General features: G+C 37.9%; 1 protein-coding gene across 2 annotated transcripts in view; it reads right to left on the reverse strand.

The window, feature by feature from the left end:
* igdcc4 (immunoglobulin superfamily, DCC subclass, member 4) overlaps positions 1-16,130 on the reverse strand; it is a 77,055-nt gene that overhangs the window by 15,758 nt on the left and 45,167 nt on the right. For both annotated transcript variants that reach the window (XM_084108024.1, XM_084108025.1), the window contains exons 4-10: positions 15,079-15,212; positions 9,559-9,690; positions 6,706-6,858; positions 6,095-6,505; positions 3,532-3,696; positions 2,408-2,545; positions 1,122-1,286 (exon numbers count right to left, since the gene is read on the reverse strand). In XM_084108024.1, coding sequence (XP_083964150.1) covers positions 1,122-1,286; positions 2,408-2,545; positions 3,532-3,696; positions 6,095-6,505; positions 6,706-6,858; positions 9,559-9,690; positions 15,079-15,212 — 1,298 coding nt within the window. The remainder of the gene's footprint in view (positions 1-1,121; positions 1,287-2,407; positions 2,546-3,531; positions 3,697-6,094; positions 6,506-6,705; positions 6,859-9,558; positions 9,691-15,078; positions 15,213-16,130) is intronic.

A 16,130-nucleotide genomic window follows, 5' to 3' on the forward strand; every position in this document is an offset into this window, starting at 1 on the left:
ATTTACTTTTGGGAGATTTTAAAACTGATGCCCGTCTCTAAATGGCCAAATATTGGCAAATAATTGCTGGATGAAAGAGTGTGTAAGAAAGAAGCATGTAAGAAATGACACTGAAATTGCAAACAAATTAAACTTGTATTTTAAACAACCAAAAAGAAGCCTACAAGCTTATCCCACTGCCACAATTTCATTTGTGATAAAATCACACCATATTTTATGCTAATAATTTATCATTACATCTGTCATTCAAAAGTTTGAGGTCAGGATGATTTTTAAAAAATGTATATATTCAGCAAAGACACATTAAAGTGACATTAAAGACATTTATAATGATACAAACATTTATATTTTAAATAAATGCTGTTCTTTTGAACGTTCTATTAATCCTTAAAAATGTATCATGTTTTCCACAAAAATATTAAGCAGCACAACTGTGATTATACAACACTGATAATAATAAGAAATGTTTTTGAGCACCAAATCATCATATTAGAATGATTTCCGAAGGATCATGTGACAATGAAGACTTGAGTAATGATGTTGAAAATTCAGCTTTGACATCACAGGAATAAATTACATTTTAAAATATATTAAAATAGAAAACAGTTATTTTAATTTGTAATCATATTTCACAATTTTACTGTGTTTGCTGTATGTCTGATCAGAAAAAAATTTGCCATTAGCCTTTGTGAGCATAAGCTGAACCTAAACCTTGAACAGTAGTGTATGTAAAACCTTGTACTTGACTATAGATTTGAACATTGTACCAGGTCAGACAAGATCTAAACCGCACACAAAACAATTACTAGGGAAATAAAGCATGTGGTGACACATCAAGTTCAAAATATTCAAATCATGAACACTAATCAAAGTATTTGGCCCATGTCTGATAAGACATGTAGACATTAAATTCACTATTTAGTCTTAAGGTAACCAAAACTGTACACATCTTGGTGACTGTGAGACTAATGGAGTGGTCAATGTTGCTTTAGGGGGATCCATAGCCCCCGGCTGCCCCTTGGAGGCACCACTGTATACAAGTTTAACTGTGAGTTAGTTGAAACTGGTATCTATGTGCATATAGTGCATTTGCGTATGAGTGCATTTTTATGTTTACTCACCCTGAGTAAGGTTTGGTGTGTGATGCGAAGCCCACTCAGAAGGCTGACTGAACCCAGCTCGTGTTCCTGCTGCAATCCGGAGCTGGTACGTTTCATTTGGTTTCAGATCCATTAGAGTCACCTGTGTCTCATTCCCACCCACTTCCACAGAGTTTATGCGATCCACTGCAGGGCACACACACGAACATGTGCCAGAAAGTAAGTATTCCAGTGGAAATCATTTCTGCAGCTGGCTGATAAAGAAGCATGAACAATGGATGTCCGAATTGACTTTGGTTCTGTCTCTCATTCTGTGTCACAGGCCATCAGGCCGAATCTGTCTTTTGTTCCACCTTTATTACTGTTCATTAAGCATCCAGAGCTCTAATAGAGCAGAAGCAATGAGCCATGCCTTTGTCATTCAGCTCAAAATACCCCAGACATGCATGCTGCCCTCCTAGTGACTGCAGATAAATGCACAAAGCTACAGATTCAGCAGCCAACATGAATTTATCAACATGTCAAGGAAAAACCTCACACATACCCCTCATAGATCTTAACCCTGTATCATATTTGATACATAAATGTCTACTCACTCTACATGATTTCAACATGATCAAAGCTTTGCTCGAAAAATCTACTACATGCCTTCAGTAGTCTGACTGTAAACAAAGGTAATCACTTTTATATTATTAGTAATATTTCAAGATGAACATTTGCTAGATTGAAGCTACTAGGTTTCCTTGATCCATAAATGTTTTGTTGTTATTGAAAAATCATGTTAAAATGTGAGTATCAAATGATAAATCAAGCTTTTGCGGAACATTTACTGTATTTGTACTGTATATCTCAAACAACATTGTATTGCATTGCATTGCATAATATGTTTTACCCCCCACAACTAAAACTACAGAGCTTTGGTCATAAAACTAAGCATTAATGACAGCTGATATTTATATGCATTTTATGCAAGTAGTCTGCTATACTGTTAAAAAAGATCTCATTGATTTACATTACAAGCTATCATAATATCATCTTACGTTTTAGTAATAAAAATCAAATTGCATATTTTTGTTCAGTTTGGGCCTCTGAGGAGGGAAAAAAACATATTCTGAAGTTTTGTTCAGAATATGAGCTCTATATTCTCCCATATCATACTATATGAGCCAAAAAACCCTGATGTATCAAATATGACATAAAAAAAATGCAATCCTTTTTGATAAAAAAAACAAAAACATTTTGTCGGAAGGTTCAATAAACCTTTCCTGGGTTAACGCCGCAGGGGTTAGTAGGTGGCGCTGTCTTACCCTGCTCCAGCGCTCTGTAGTCAATGCGGTAGCGTGTGATGGCTCCACGGCTCAGCTGTGAGGAGAGGGGCAGCCACATGACCCTCATGTCAGTGGGAGATGTGCTCAGCAGGGACAGCTGCGGTGAAGCGCTGGGAACTACAGAGAACAAAAAGCAAATACAGATTTACAAAACAGTAGTTGTCTCAAATGACAAACTATACACCATGCACAAATACTATGCACTGCTAGTGTATGAATTTCATACGGTTATTTTGTCATCCAGCATCGGAGTCTAATAGCCCCTCCCCTCCTATTGTAACACTGAAAATTTTCAATAAAGCATTTTCTGTAAAGCTGCATTGAAACAATACGAGTTGTGAAAAGCACTATGCAAATACACTCAAATGAAAATTCCACTATGTAAGGAAGGCTGCAACAGTGCATGAAGTTTCCATAATTCCACACTTTGTTTTTTCAGTTAAATAAGTACATCATCCGGGCATTTGAAGTGCACTTCTTCTTGTTGGAATTTTCAGTGTGAACACAGTACTATTTATACTACAAAATGGCAAAGAATAGTGCATAAGTTGCAAAATAAATAAATAAATCATACTTCTGGTTGATTAGTCACAACGTAAATGGTCAAGTCTAGCACATTGCATACAGCATTATGCATAGTCTGTAGAAGTTAGGTGCATGCAGAAAACGTGCCTATTATGCACAGTATAGACCTTATGTAGCTCCGCCCCTTTTCAGCGCTGCGCTCGTTGTCTTTTGTCTTCCGGTCTGTATTTTCACAGCGATCTTGCGTATTAATGAATGAACGGCTCGTTTTAAAATCTTTCCAGTCTACTGATATGTGTTAAGACATGTGCTTTAAACATTACAATCCTCATGATAACTTTCGTTAACTTTACATTAAGTAAATCCACTTCACCAGCTAATTACTCCTGGACAGCGATGCCAGAGATCTACAGAGCGACCGCAAAAACGGAAGTTCAAAGACAATATTCTAAAGATGGCTGTGCGCTTGTTTCTCTGGCGCATAAGGTCTATACATATCATAAAAATACCACTTTTAAATGTGTCAACATTCCTTATCACATTGAAAACCTGACCTCTCCCCATTAGTCAGTGCTCACCATCCTCTAGCATCTCCACAGTAACGGGCTGTGACGGGCGGCTGGCCCCCATGGGCGAGTAGGCCACTACATAGAAGGTGTAGGCTGTGTGAGGGAGCAGCTCCTTTACATGCAGCTCTGTGGTGTCGTTATTCACCGCAAACTGATACTCCATGTTGTCTGAGCCTGTAAACACACAATTTATAGAACACACAAATAGTACATTTGCTTTTTTTTTTAAAAATTGATCTGAGCCAAAATATTAGTTTTTTTCTTAGTCTTTTGGGTATGAGTTTCTAAATGAGGAGAAAAGTGACCCCATCAATAACAGCCAGAGCTAACATTACTTATGGCTTGTGGTTCTGTACAGCAGCGATCTATGAAGTGGATTGGCTTCTGCAAAGTAATGAGACAGGATTTTTCTCTGTGGACTGATCCACTTAAGCTGGCTACACTCAGTGTAATGAGACACACGGCAGGGTCAAACAGGGACTCCAGTAACAAAATAGGAAAGAGCTCGGAAAGTTTAGGAGAACAAGATAATATTTTCCAAATTTTGTTCTAATGTGAAATTTTAGTATTATTTATATACTATTGTAGTATTTATTCATATTTTGATTTAACCTTTTACTATTTTTAGTTTTCATTTCAATTCTAATTTATTTTAGTAATTATGTGATGTGCTTTTGTCAATTTTATTATTTAGTTTTTTTTTTATATAGTTCTATTTCAGTTTAAGTTTAGTTGCCAAAGCAACTTTTTTTTTCCATTTTACTATTTACTATTTTTTTTCCGTTTTACATGTAATATTTCTATTGTATTTTATTTCAACTTTATTTCAATTAAAGAGGACAATTGTTAAAAGTTTTAGTTAAGAATAATAACACTGATTTAAACAGATTATGAATATGGATGGAAACCGAGAACCAGTTCTGTTTTATTTTTTATTTTTTATTTATGTTGAACTCACAAAATATTTTAGAACAGCATTCCATAGCATATTTATATTTATATTTAACATATTTAAGCATTCCAGCATTATTTATTAAGCAGCACTACATCGCCACTACTGAATGTACAGTATAAATCAAGTATGTCCTTTAATTACAGAACAGCTGGTTCTTTTCATACAGCTTACAACCAACTGTCAGACTTACTGTAAATCTATGTAATTATTGACTGTTTGACAATGTCTAGATAAAGATAATCATTATGCATTTTGTCAGTAGTATTTTATAAATATAAATCAATGAAAAGTATGTTACCACATTTTTGTTTAGTACTTATGCGGTCCATATAAACTGCGAATGCTCTGCATACCCAAGCCTTTCGTGGACTCGCTAATTAGTATTATCACTATAAATTACTATAAATTCCCCTTGTTTGAGGTGCACCATAAAGCTTACATGATAAAATGTTTGTAATACTTATGTAACTGTCTGTCATATTTATTTTCCAAATGACGGTAATTTTCTTTAATTTCCTCTGCCAGTTAATGGAGGGTTTCGGGTAAGCGGATCCACAGCAGCTTTGGAGCCTACGCTCTGTTATGTATCGCCATCGTTGTCCCACGTTCTCATTGGTTTGCAAATGGGGGGTTTCATGCGCAGGGAAAGCTGTCCGCTCGCCCAAGCAGAAAAATGTGCTGTTGCTGCCAGATCTCGGTCAACGAAAATCACATTGTATTTGATAGAAAGCTACCTAGACTAAATCAAATGAAAAAAAGTCATAACTGAAACTATTTTCAATGCATTTCATTTTCTCCATAGGGAAATGTATTTTTTTTACAAACACTGATTATAAACCGTTAAAGACATACCAACTGTAACTATCCGAGGTTGTTAATTAAGTCTTTTTAGTCATTGCATTATTTCAACTTTTTTTAAGAATATTTTTTAAAGAAATACTATATTTATTTATTATAATGATATTTACTATAATTATATTTTACTTTTTTACTTTAGCAGGCTACTAATATTTATAATATTACACTTTTTTAAAATTCTTAATAAAATAAAAATAAAAAAAACACTTCCAGCATACATTTAAACTGACACCTGCCATGGTGTTTCTTATTTGTCGTCTCTGATTTAGATGTCCTAAGACGAAGTACCGTACCAATTAAAGGTGAAGTTTGTAGTTTCAATTGTGACGGCATGTCACTCTCAACAGGTAAATACAGGCTACTTTTTTAATAAAAGGTCCAACATTTTAGGAATACTTTTAGCTGTGTTGCTAATGTGTCATGAGAGTAAGCAACTGAGCAGCTAACACTCTGTCTAGAGCGAATGTGAGCGTCTCGCTTATTATAAACACATCTGCACTAGATGCATTTTTGACATTACGCTCCGCCCAGCATACCCGGTTAAAGACGTCATCGCTCACCACTGATATACATAGTCAAGGCCAAGTATTGTATGCACCTCTAAAAAGACTTATTATTGTTATAAATGTATTATTTATTTTATAAATGATCTCATGATTAGGTAATGGAACTGCATTTCTTTTTACACATTCTGAATTATGAAACACACACACACACACACACTCTCTCTCTCTCTCTCTCTCTCTCTCTCTCACACACCTGCTGTGCGTTGGTAGTGCACTGAGAAGCCGATGATCTGGTCACTATTGTGTTCAGGTGGGTCCCAGGTGAGCAGTGCTGAAGTGCTAGAGTGGGGTGTGGCCGACACATGACGAGGAGGGCTTGGCAGCCCCTCCCTCACGATGACGGACAGCTTGGCAGTGGCACAGGCGGTGCCCAGGCTGTTGGCAGCAATACACTGGTAGTATCCTGCATCGTCCAGCCGCAGCTGGTTGATGAGAAGAACTCCAGGGTTCTGAGTCTTAACCCGGGCATTAGACTGGACCGGTTCTCCATTCTTAAGCCAGCGCAGAGCAGGGGGAGGGTCACCAGAGCTATTACACAAAAACCGAGCCGTATTCCCCCGGGACAGGGACACTGCCTCTGGGTGCTGGAGGATGTCTGGTGGAGCTGGGCAGAATAAGTGAGAACAACACAGTTCAGTTTGTTCACATTAAAGCATTAGGTAAAATCAACTAACATTTATTAATGTAGGTTAATGTTAATATAAATGCTATTGTTCATTGCATTATCTACAATCCCTCAGTAATGTATCCAGTATTCATTCAGAATATGCAGGATCTGTTAAAAGAAAACACACACACAATTACCCAGTACTCGAAGTTCAGCAGGAGATGAGATGAAATCTCTGGTCTTGGGTTTGTTGGCACGACACACATACACTCCAGCATGGTGACTGCGGGTGTCAGGAATCACTAGGTTGGTTGCCAGGACAACCACATCAGTAGCTATAGGCTTCCCATCTATGCATCCCAGAGGAGTGGTTGTGTAAAAAGAATGCAAAATGTATAAAAAAAAATATGTACAAAATTAAAACGAAAATGGGAAATAAATCAATCAAGAAAGCATTGAGACATTGACAATTTCTTCAAGTATTTCTATAGAAGAAATGGCACCCTTGAAAAAGCCGTGCGTTGGTAGTGAATGAATGGGAGCCGAAGGTTTAGTTTCAATAAAGGACGCAAATCACCATAAAAGTATAAAAACCTGTCCATAATTAATTATCCTTTTGTAATCCATGGCAGAAAGAAAGTACGTGTCTGTCTGGAACAACATGAGGGCCCAAAAATCACAGATGTTTTATTTTGAGTGAACTATCCCTTTAAGCTGTTAAGAAAAATGTGCATCACAAACACTGCATTTCATCCCATACTGGTGTGCAATGAGCAATGTGAACAGACAGAGGTCAGTAAAGCACTGGAGGAGGAACGGCATGCATTAACGATTCTTAGACACTGACCGTCTGCGGCTGCCATATTAGCACTCAAACAAAGAAAAAAAAGACACCTTCTGCAATTTACAACATCTTGTTAATTTTTTATGAAACCTAATGAGAATAATGCTCTCAGTTATAAAGCCTTGGCATCACTGTGGAGGAAAGAGGACAAAATGAGGTCCGTAATGAACCTGGATGGAAGCAATAACAGTGAGGGTGATGGGTGGGTGGGTAGTTGGGGTGTCTGCTGCAGCAGAGCCACGTGTCTATAAAGCAAACATATAAGCTCACTCTATAAATCACAGATATGTGGGGTTCATTTACATTGTTTAATGTAGGCACTCCAAGTTCACAGTGGAAACAACACTAATTACAATTTGGTCATTCGGCTGAAACTTATTCAAAACAACAATGCACTTATTATAAGCACAGTGTCTCCCAATCAACCAGGGGTTTAAGGGCACAGCAATGATTGTTTAAGGATTATTCACCAGGTTTTGAACCTACCGGGCTCTCCTACTTCAAACTGCCTGACCCGGTTAGTTTGGGTCCTCTAGCCAAACCGAGCCCAAAAGGAATTCATGAAAATTTTTTATTATATATTTGAATGGTTGCACTTTATTTTAATAGTCCACTTTAGACATTCTTCTAAGTAACTTTGCATCTACATGTAAACTACCAGTCATTAGAGTATTAGTAGACAGTCTGCTTAATCTGTTAACACTTTATTTTGATGCTCCCCCAACAGACATTCTACTGACTATAAGTAACTTTGCAACTACATGTCAACTTATTCTACTAACTCTAACCCTAACCTAACAGTCTACTAATGAGAGTTAGTTGAAATGTACACTCACCTAAAGGATTATTAGGAACACCTGTTCAATTTCTCATTAATGCAATTATCTAATCAACCAATCACATGGCAGTTGCTTCAATGCATTTAGGGGTGTGGTCCTGGTCAAGACAATCTCCTGAACTCCAATCTGAATGTCAGAATGGGAAAGAAAAGTGATTTAAGCAATTTTGAGCGTGGCATGGTTGTTGGTGCCAGACGGGCCGGTCTGAGTATTTCACAATCTGCTCAGTTACTGGGATTTTCACGCACAACCATTTCTAGGGTTTACAAAGAATGGCGTGAAAAGGGAAAAACATCCAGTACGCGGCAGTCCTGTGGGCGAAAATGCCTTGTTGATGCTAGAGGTCAGAGGAGAATGGGCCGACTGATTCAAGCTGATAGAAGAGCAACTTTGACTGAAATAACCACTCGTTACAACCGAGGTATGCAGCAAAGCATTTGTGAAGCCACAACACGCACAACCTTGAGGCGGATGGGCTACAACAGCAGAAGACCCCACCGGGTACCACTCATCTCCACTACAAATAGGAAAAAGAGGCTACAATTTGCACGAGCTCACCAAAATTGGACAGTTGAAGACTGGAAAAATGTTGCCTGGTCTGATGAGTCTCGATTTCTGTTGAGACATTCAGATGGTAGAGTCAGAATTTGGCGTAAACAGAATGAGAACATGGATCCATCATGCCTTGTTACCACTGTGCAGGCTGGTGGTGGTGGTGTAATGGTGTGGGGGATGTTTTCTTGGCACACTTTAGGCCCCTTAGTGCCAATTGGGCATCGTTTAAATGCCACGGCCTACCTGAGCATTGTTTCTGACCATGTCCATCCCTTTATGACCACCATGTACCCATCCTCTGATGGCTACTTCCAGCAGGATAATGCACCATGTCACAAAGCTCGAATCATTTCAAACTGGTTTCTTGAACATGACAATGAGTTCACTGTACTAAAATGGCCCCCACAGTCACCAGATCTCAACCCAATAGAGCATCTTTGGGATGTGATGGAACGGGAGCTACGTGCCCTGGATGTGCATCCCACAAATCTCCATCAACTGCAAGATGCTATCCTATCAATATGGGCCAACATTTCTAAAGAATGCTTTCAGCACCATGTTGAATCAATGCCACGTAGAATTAAGGCAGTTCTGAAGGCGAAAGGGGGTCAAACACAGTATTAGTATAGTGTTCCTAATAATCCTTTAGGTGAGTGTAGTTGCAAAGTATCTTACAGTTAGTAGAATGTTGGGCGATTGGACAATTGAAAATGTAACCATTTTAATAAATAACAAAATGTATTATACATATAAAATTGCACACACATACGATATGGATGCATGCGTGTAATATATTTGTGTTTGCGTCTTACCCTGTCTGCTCCATGACACGAATGGTTTGGGCTCACCCTGAGCCATGCACTCCATCACAGCTGGACGACCCATGACCACTGTAGAGTTCCGCGGTGGAGCCACAATCACCACCTCACTCTCCTGAGACAGACCTACACATGTCAGACACAGACTATGAGTGTGTGTTTGTGTACATGATAGAGCCTTCACCATCAGGAACAGTGGTTTGCTTGAGTGAAAGTAGCACTAGATGAAGCAAGTAACCCAACAGAGGATTCTGCTTCCTCTTCCGCTCACATGAAGTGAGAGAGACAGAGACAAAGCGAGATACGTAGCAGAGGAGGAAAGAGTAATGAAACAGAGAGAGGCAAACTTCGAGGCCAAAGAAAATTGGTGTCATTTTTTCTGGGGTTGCAGCTCTCATATATAAATAAAATATAAATAATATATAAAACAAATTATACTTTTATTTAACAAGGATGCACTAAATCGATCAAATATACTGTAAAGGGATTTATAATGTAACAAAAGATTTCTATTTTAAATAAACACTGTTCTTTTAAACATTCTTATGCATAAAATAATCATGAATTTTTTAGCACGGTTTCCATAAAAATGATTAAGCAGCACAACTGTTTTCAACATTGATAATAATAAGAAACGGTTCTTGAACACCAAATCAGCATATTAGAATGATTTCTGAAAAATCATGTGACTGAAGACTGGAGTAATGATGCTAAAAATTCAGCTTTGCAATTACAGGAATAAATTATATTTTGAAATATTGAAATAGAAACATTTATTTTACATTTTAATAATATTTCACCATTACACTGTTTTACTGTATTTTGATTATCAGCATAAAAGACTCCTTTCAAAAACATTAAAAAAAAAGATCTTACAGACACCAAACCTTTGAATGGTGGTGTGTGTGTTATGCTGTGTATGTATTTTTATATACACACATATATTGTATACATTTAGTTTTGTAAAGCACATTAGGTTAACTTTGTATTATATCTGCTCTATAGATAAAGTTAGACTTGACTATAAACTATACATTCAGTGGTGAAGGCCCTGTTCCTGTGGCCTAAGAAGAGCCTGCATGAATTCAGTAGACACACCCACAGATCATAATGAAGTAAAACATAAGCGTGCAGCTATGGATACGGTATGACGGTCATAACTTAATCCAGCAGCAATCACATATGCATGAGAGCCCAGGGATTTAAAATGGGTCAGATTTCTGTCTGAGGCTACAGGGTGCACCGTGTAAAAGCAGTTTACAGTGGACATGTGCCTGTTTTAAAAACACCCTGATAATGAGAGCAATAGGCCACTACAAAGCATGAATGCCTGCTTGAAGAACTGCAAAAGTTTGCTATACAGCTCTTTCAAGATAAAGTGAGTGTGTAACAAAACATACAGTATCAAGCAGAACTGATGAGCCAAACTACTGCCTCACATCTCAACATGTGAATCAAACACACTCTCACAATGACTGTTTATGTGTTCTTGAGCTGTAAGGTCTCATGGGCAAAACATGCATTGTATTCACAGAATAAAGCTATGATTACCTCAAGGTGAAGATTGCTCTCTTTCAATCGGTCTTTCTCTCGTTATTCAATTCAACATGGTTTTATTGGCAGGACTATAAATATTAAATACTGGCAAAGCTGAGGAGATGTGCAAAAAAAGAACAACATAATTGATAAGTTAGTAACCTGAAGGGTTAGTTCATACGAAATATCTTAATTTGTGTTCCGAAGATGAACAGGTTTACAGGCTTACAGGTTTGCAAAAGACGTTTTTGGGTGAACTAACCCTTTAAGTTAGACAACACATAAGTTAGACAACACAAAGAACAACGACTTACAGTAAGTGTTTATGTAACACTGAAGTCCATTAGCATTACATAAGATGTATACATACACACAGACACACACAGGGTCACCATGGTGAAAAAAAGATACAGATAACATACTGGGATGATACAATACATATTTAGCCACATGCTAAAACGTATCTGGCAGCCACTGTTGCTGTACGTCCATCTCTAAGAATTAGTTTTTGTCATGCTTGAAAAGCTGCTTATTAGGGTTCTTCAATTCTTTGCTCATTTTATTTCTTTCTCTTTCTCTCATTTGGCGTCAAATTCATTTTTTGATTGGCATATTGACATACTTTAATGCATATTGCCTGAAATAAATAACTGATGGATGAATGGATAGATATTCCATTGGTCTTCTTTTATCTCTAAAAGGTCCATTGTTAGTAGTTTAGCAATGTATTAAGAACAGCTCACACAGAAGCCACTTTCAAACCAAGCAGCTTTCTGTTAGTCAACTGACTTGAACTCAGAGCAAAATTTGCACAGGGAACCCTTTGGCCCTCACAAGTTGTTACAGATTGTGTGAATTCCTACTGAAATGACTTCAACAAAACACTGATTTCAAACACTTTAACTCTACCCCTTCATCTCTGTCATTCTATTTATCTCATTCTATTACTCCTCCTTGTATTGTTCTCTTTCTTTCCCTCAATCTCTCCTAAATTTCTCTCTTTCTCTCATTCTATCTCTGAGACTCACACATTCCACAAGACATTTAATTTTGTTCCAAAAAGAGAGAGAAGCTGAAGCAGTAAGATGAATGTGGAACAATTAGAAAGATGGCTTGAAAGATGAACGTGTGAGATGGAAACACACACACACACACACAGAGAAAATCATTAAGGTCTCTGGCTGATATCACAGAAGCATAATGGAAATGAGCAAAGGTCAGCATGGAGATATAAGTACTGACTTCATAGCATTACCAATCCATCTCCCTCGTCTTCCCACACTCTCTTTTATTTCATTTAGTTCTTTATCTCTCTAGCCTTCTCTGTATTTGTTCCTCATCTCATTCCTCTCTTCCATCCCTCCTTCTGCTCTCTCCATTTCATCAGCCGAGCAACCTTAAGGACAGCAGGAAATCAATTCTGCCTGCAACACGGACCACCTCTGCAGAGGGCACTTAAACACACACACACACACACACACACACACACACACACACACACACACACACACACACACACACACACACACACACACACACACACAATGCTGAAAGGGCCACTGCAGATATTGAAACTTTACTTCAAATAAGAAGACTAAAATAGAACCATAAAATAGATATGTTTCTCAATGCTTTACACCACTGCATCCCACGCTTTGCATTGCACTTGGTGATGTAAGGCTTGGAAAAAGCTGCTCAGCCATGGAAACCCATTCCATGAAGCTCTCTACAAAGTTTGGAGGTCTGTAGCTATTGACTCTGCAGAAAGTTGGCGACTTCTGTGTGCCTCAGCATGTACTGACCCCACTCTGTGGCTTAGTTGCTGTTGTTCCCAATTGCTTCCACTTTGTTATAATACCACTAACAGTTGACCGTGGAATATTTTGTAGTGAGGAAATTTCACAAATGGACTTATTGCACAGGTGGCAACCTATCAACGTGCTTGAATTCACTGAGCTCCTGAGAGTGTTTGTTGAAGCGTCTGTATGCCTCGGTTCTTGATTTTATACAACTGTGGCCATGGAAGTGATTGGAACTGAATTCAATGATTTGGAGGGGTGTCCCAATACTTTTGTCAATATACAGTAGTGTATATGGGGATGATTAGGATGATGATACATGATATGACATGACGCACTACATGATACAAACCTATGTCTGTATCAAATCAAATATATTGATGTGTTTCAAGTGTTTTTCCCTTTTTACTTAAATGATTTCTTGACATTTTTTTTTTGTATTGCTCTCTGAGAATTGTATAATGATAATTTTATTTACCATTGTTGCACAACGTTGCCCTCAGGCAACAAAAAAATATTTTGGGGTGGGGGGGTTGGGGGAGGAAATTTTTTCAATAAATCAATAAAATGTTCCCAAATGAGCCATTTGATACTGCATGCATTTAGAGGGTTAAGGGATAATATCATAAGGAATCACATTTCCAATGTTCTTATGATATACAAAATATATGAGCATTATGAAAATATACTTTAACTTTCATTCAAATCAGTCCAAAAATCTAAATTATGCTGCAAAATAGCTAATTTCATTTTTGTATGACATCTAGAAGGTACACATTAGACCATATGGTGTTTAGAAACCCGGCCTGTCCATCACGGTAAAATCATCCACTTGTTAAATTACGACTTAACAAATACTCTTTCAAGCCTCCACTCCGTTTAAAGTGAGAATACCATCTCAACAGACATATATGAGCACTATTATGCTAAGCTTTTAAAAAATAAAAAAACAGTCACTGGGCTCATGGCATTCCGGACACCAACATTTTAACGATTCAGAAGAAATTAATCACTGTCTGGAGATATTTGTCATGGAGATAAAGATTAGGATCATGATATTTTGGAAGTATTACAGCACAGCGTAAGTGTACATTAACACCATTTGTTGTTTTCTTTAGGGATCTGATAGAGCGTTTGGACCGGAAACGGTGATGTGTGACATCAGACTTAATAAGCGGAATGGGAGAAAATAGGATAGATACTATCATGCCTAAACAGTAAAACGACAAGTAAAATATGATTAAAATGTCACTGCCATGCTTCTAAAGTTTTCATCCCAGTCTGATTTTTTTGCACATTTCAGCATAGATTGATGTGAAGCTGTCACGATGTAATCTAGCTTTTGCAGAGAGACTGTTAGTGAAGGACGAAGCAACCTGAAAAGTTAATTTCACATTTCCCATACTGAAAGGCACTAAGAAAAGTCTTCAAAAATACAGCCCAATGTACCATTAAAGGGATAGTTCTCCCAAAATGACAATTCTGTCATCATTTACTCACCCTCATGTCCCTCTAAACCTGTATGACTTACTTTCTTCTGTGGAACACAAACAAAGATATTCTGAAGAACACTGTTGGTTCCCAAGGACTTCCATTATATGGACAAATATGCAACTAAAGTCAACAACAACAAAACTGTTTTGTTACCAACATTCTTCAAAACATCTCATTTTGTGTTCAGCAGAAGAAATAATTGTCATTTTTGGGTGAACTATCCCTTTAATATTCAGGAATTTTCCGTATCGATTTTTTTTGCACAATTGTTTTACCCGTATTCTGAATTACGCAGTGCACTGTGTTGTGTTTTTAAATGTCGGTAAACTTAATGGAAAACATACTGGTAATTTTGTGCTAGAACATTATCTGTTTTTCTACAGATTTTTTTCTTACAGTGTACTTGGAGGGCAACACAACAAAAACAAACCATTTCATTCCAAGGGTCAGAGAGAGGGCAGAAAAACTAAGTTATAACTAACATTATAACTAGCACTATTAAGTGGAACTCTATAATTCCAATGTTTAATGAATTCTCCAGAGTTCTAAATCTCTAAAAGGCCATTACTGTGTGAGTCAGAGAGATGAGGTGAATGGAGCCTCAAAAGTCTGTGAGGTGAACGGATCAAGAATAATGAAAAGCCATCTATGATGGGGTAACTAGAAACAGGTTTTTGTATTATACCTGGGCTAACTGTGAGAGAAGCATCTTGGCTGAAGCGCTTGTGGGCAGAGTTGAAAGCCACGCAGCGGTACAAGCCTTCATCTTCTTTAGAGACTCCTAAAATCTGCAGCACCCCATTAGGAAGAGATATGTACCTGTAAGAGAAAGAATGAGACTAGTGTTAGCATTTCTAAATCAACCGTGTGTGTGTGTGTGTGTGTGTCAATATGTGTGGGTTTGTTTAATTCTAAATTGAAGCTTCTTTTAAGCTTTAGGTTAGAAATCTGTTATTTATCCCAGCACTAAGCGCCAGTCAACACAGATCAACATATAAAGCGGCAATATACACAAACCATACTGAAGAATTACCATTGCGGGGGAGTGAAAAATGGAAAAATAAAGGGCAGAGAAAAGAAGTAGAAACAAATTTTAGTGTACAGATGTAGGAGAACAGCCCAAAATGGCAGCTTGCATCTACAAAAGTCAATTTCTCTCTTCCACTCACTCTTTCTCTCTTTGTTTGCAGTGGCGAGGTCAGGTTGCACCACTAATATTCATTCTATAGTCATCTTTCTCCCCAAGAGACCGCTTTCAAATCCTCTTTTCATTCAGGACCGATATTATACACCATTAATCTTGTAGACTTATCCCCAAGAGCAAGACACTCTGGCAGAAAGGCCACAAAGACCAAGGTTAGGTGAATTTGTCTATCTGTGAGTGCAAGCGGGTTGAAACCGGGTGCGTTTTAGAATTCAGAATTCATTGTGGCTGTGAGAGTTCAGCTGAGGACACGTCCACACCAGAGCTACACCTCCAGCGACACGGCACCGCCTCAGCTGCGCTCGGGATGTAAATGAGAGAGTGACTGCAGCAGCCGCCAGAACACGACAGCGTGTATTAATGCACGGCTAATGTGCAAGTGTGTTCTCATTAATATGGAGAGGGGCTGTGAATACAAAAGACACTTTTTTACGGATACAAAAGGAAGAATCTGATGCAAATGGAATGATCTCAGAGGCACGTCTCCAAATCTGTATCCTTTTTCAAGTTTGTTCTCATTTGTAATTCCAAAC

Source organism: Abramis brama (genome assembly GCF_963993115.1).
Source record: "Abramis brama genome assembly, chromosome: 3".
Classification (NCBI taxonomy): Eukaryota; Metazoa; Chordata; class Actinopteri; order Cypriniformes; family Leuciscidae; genus Abramis; species Abramis brama.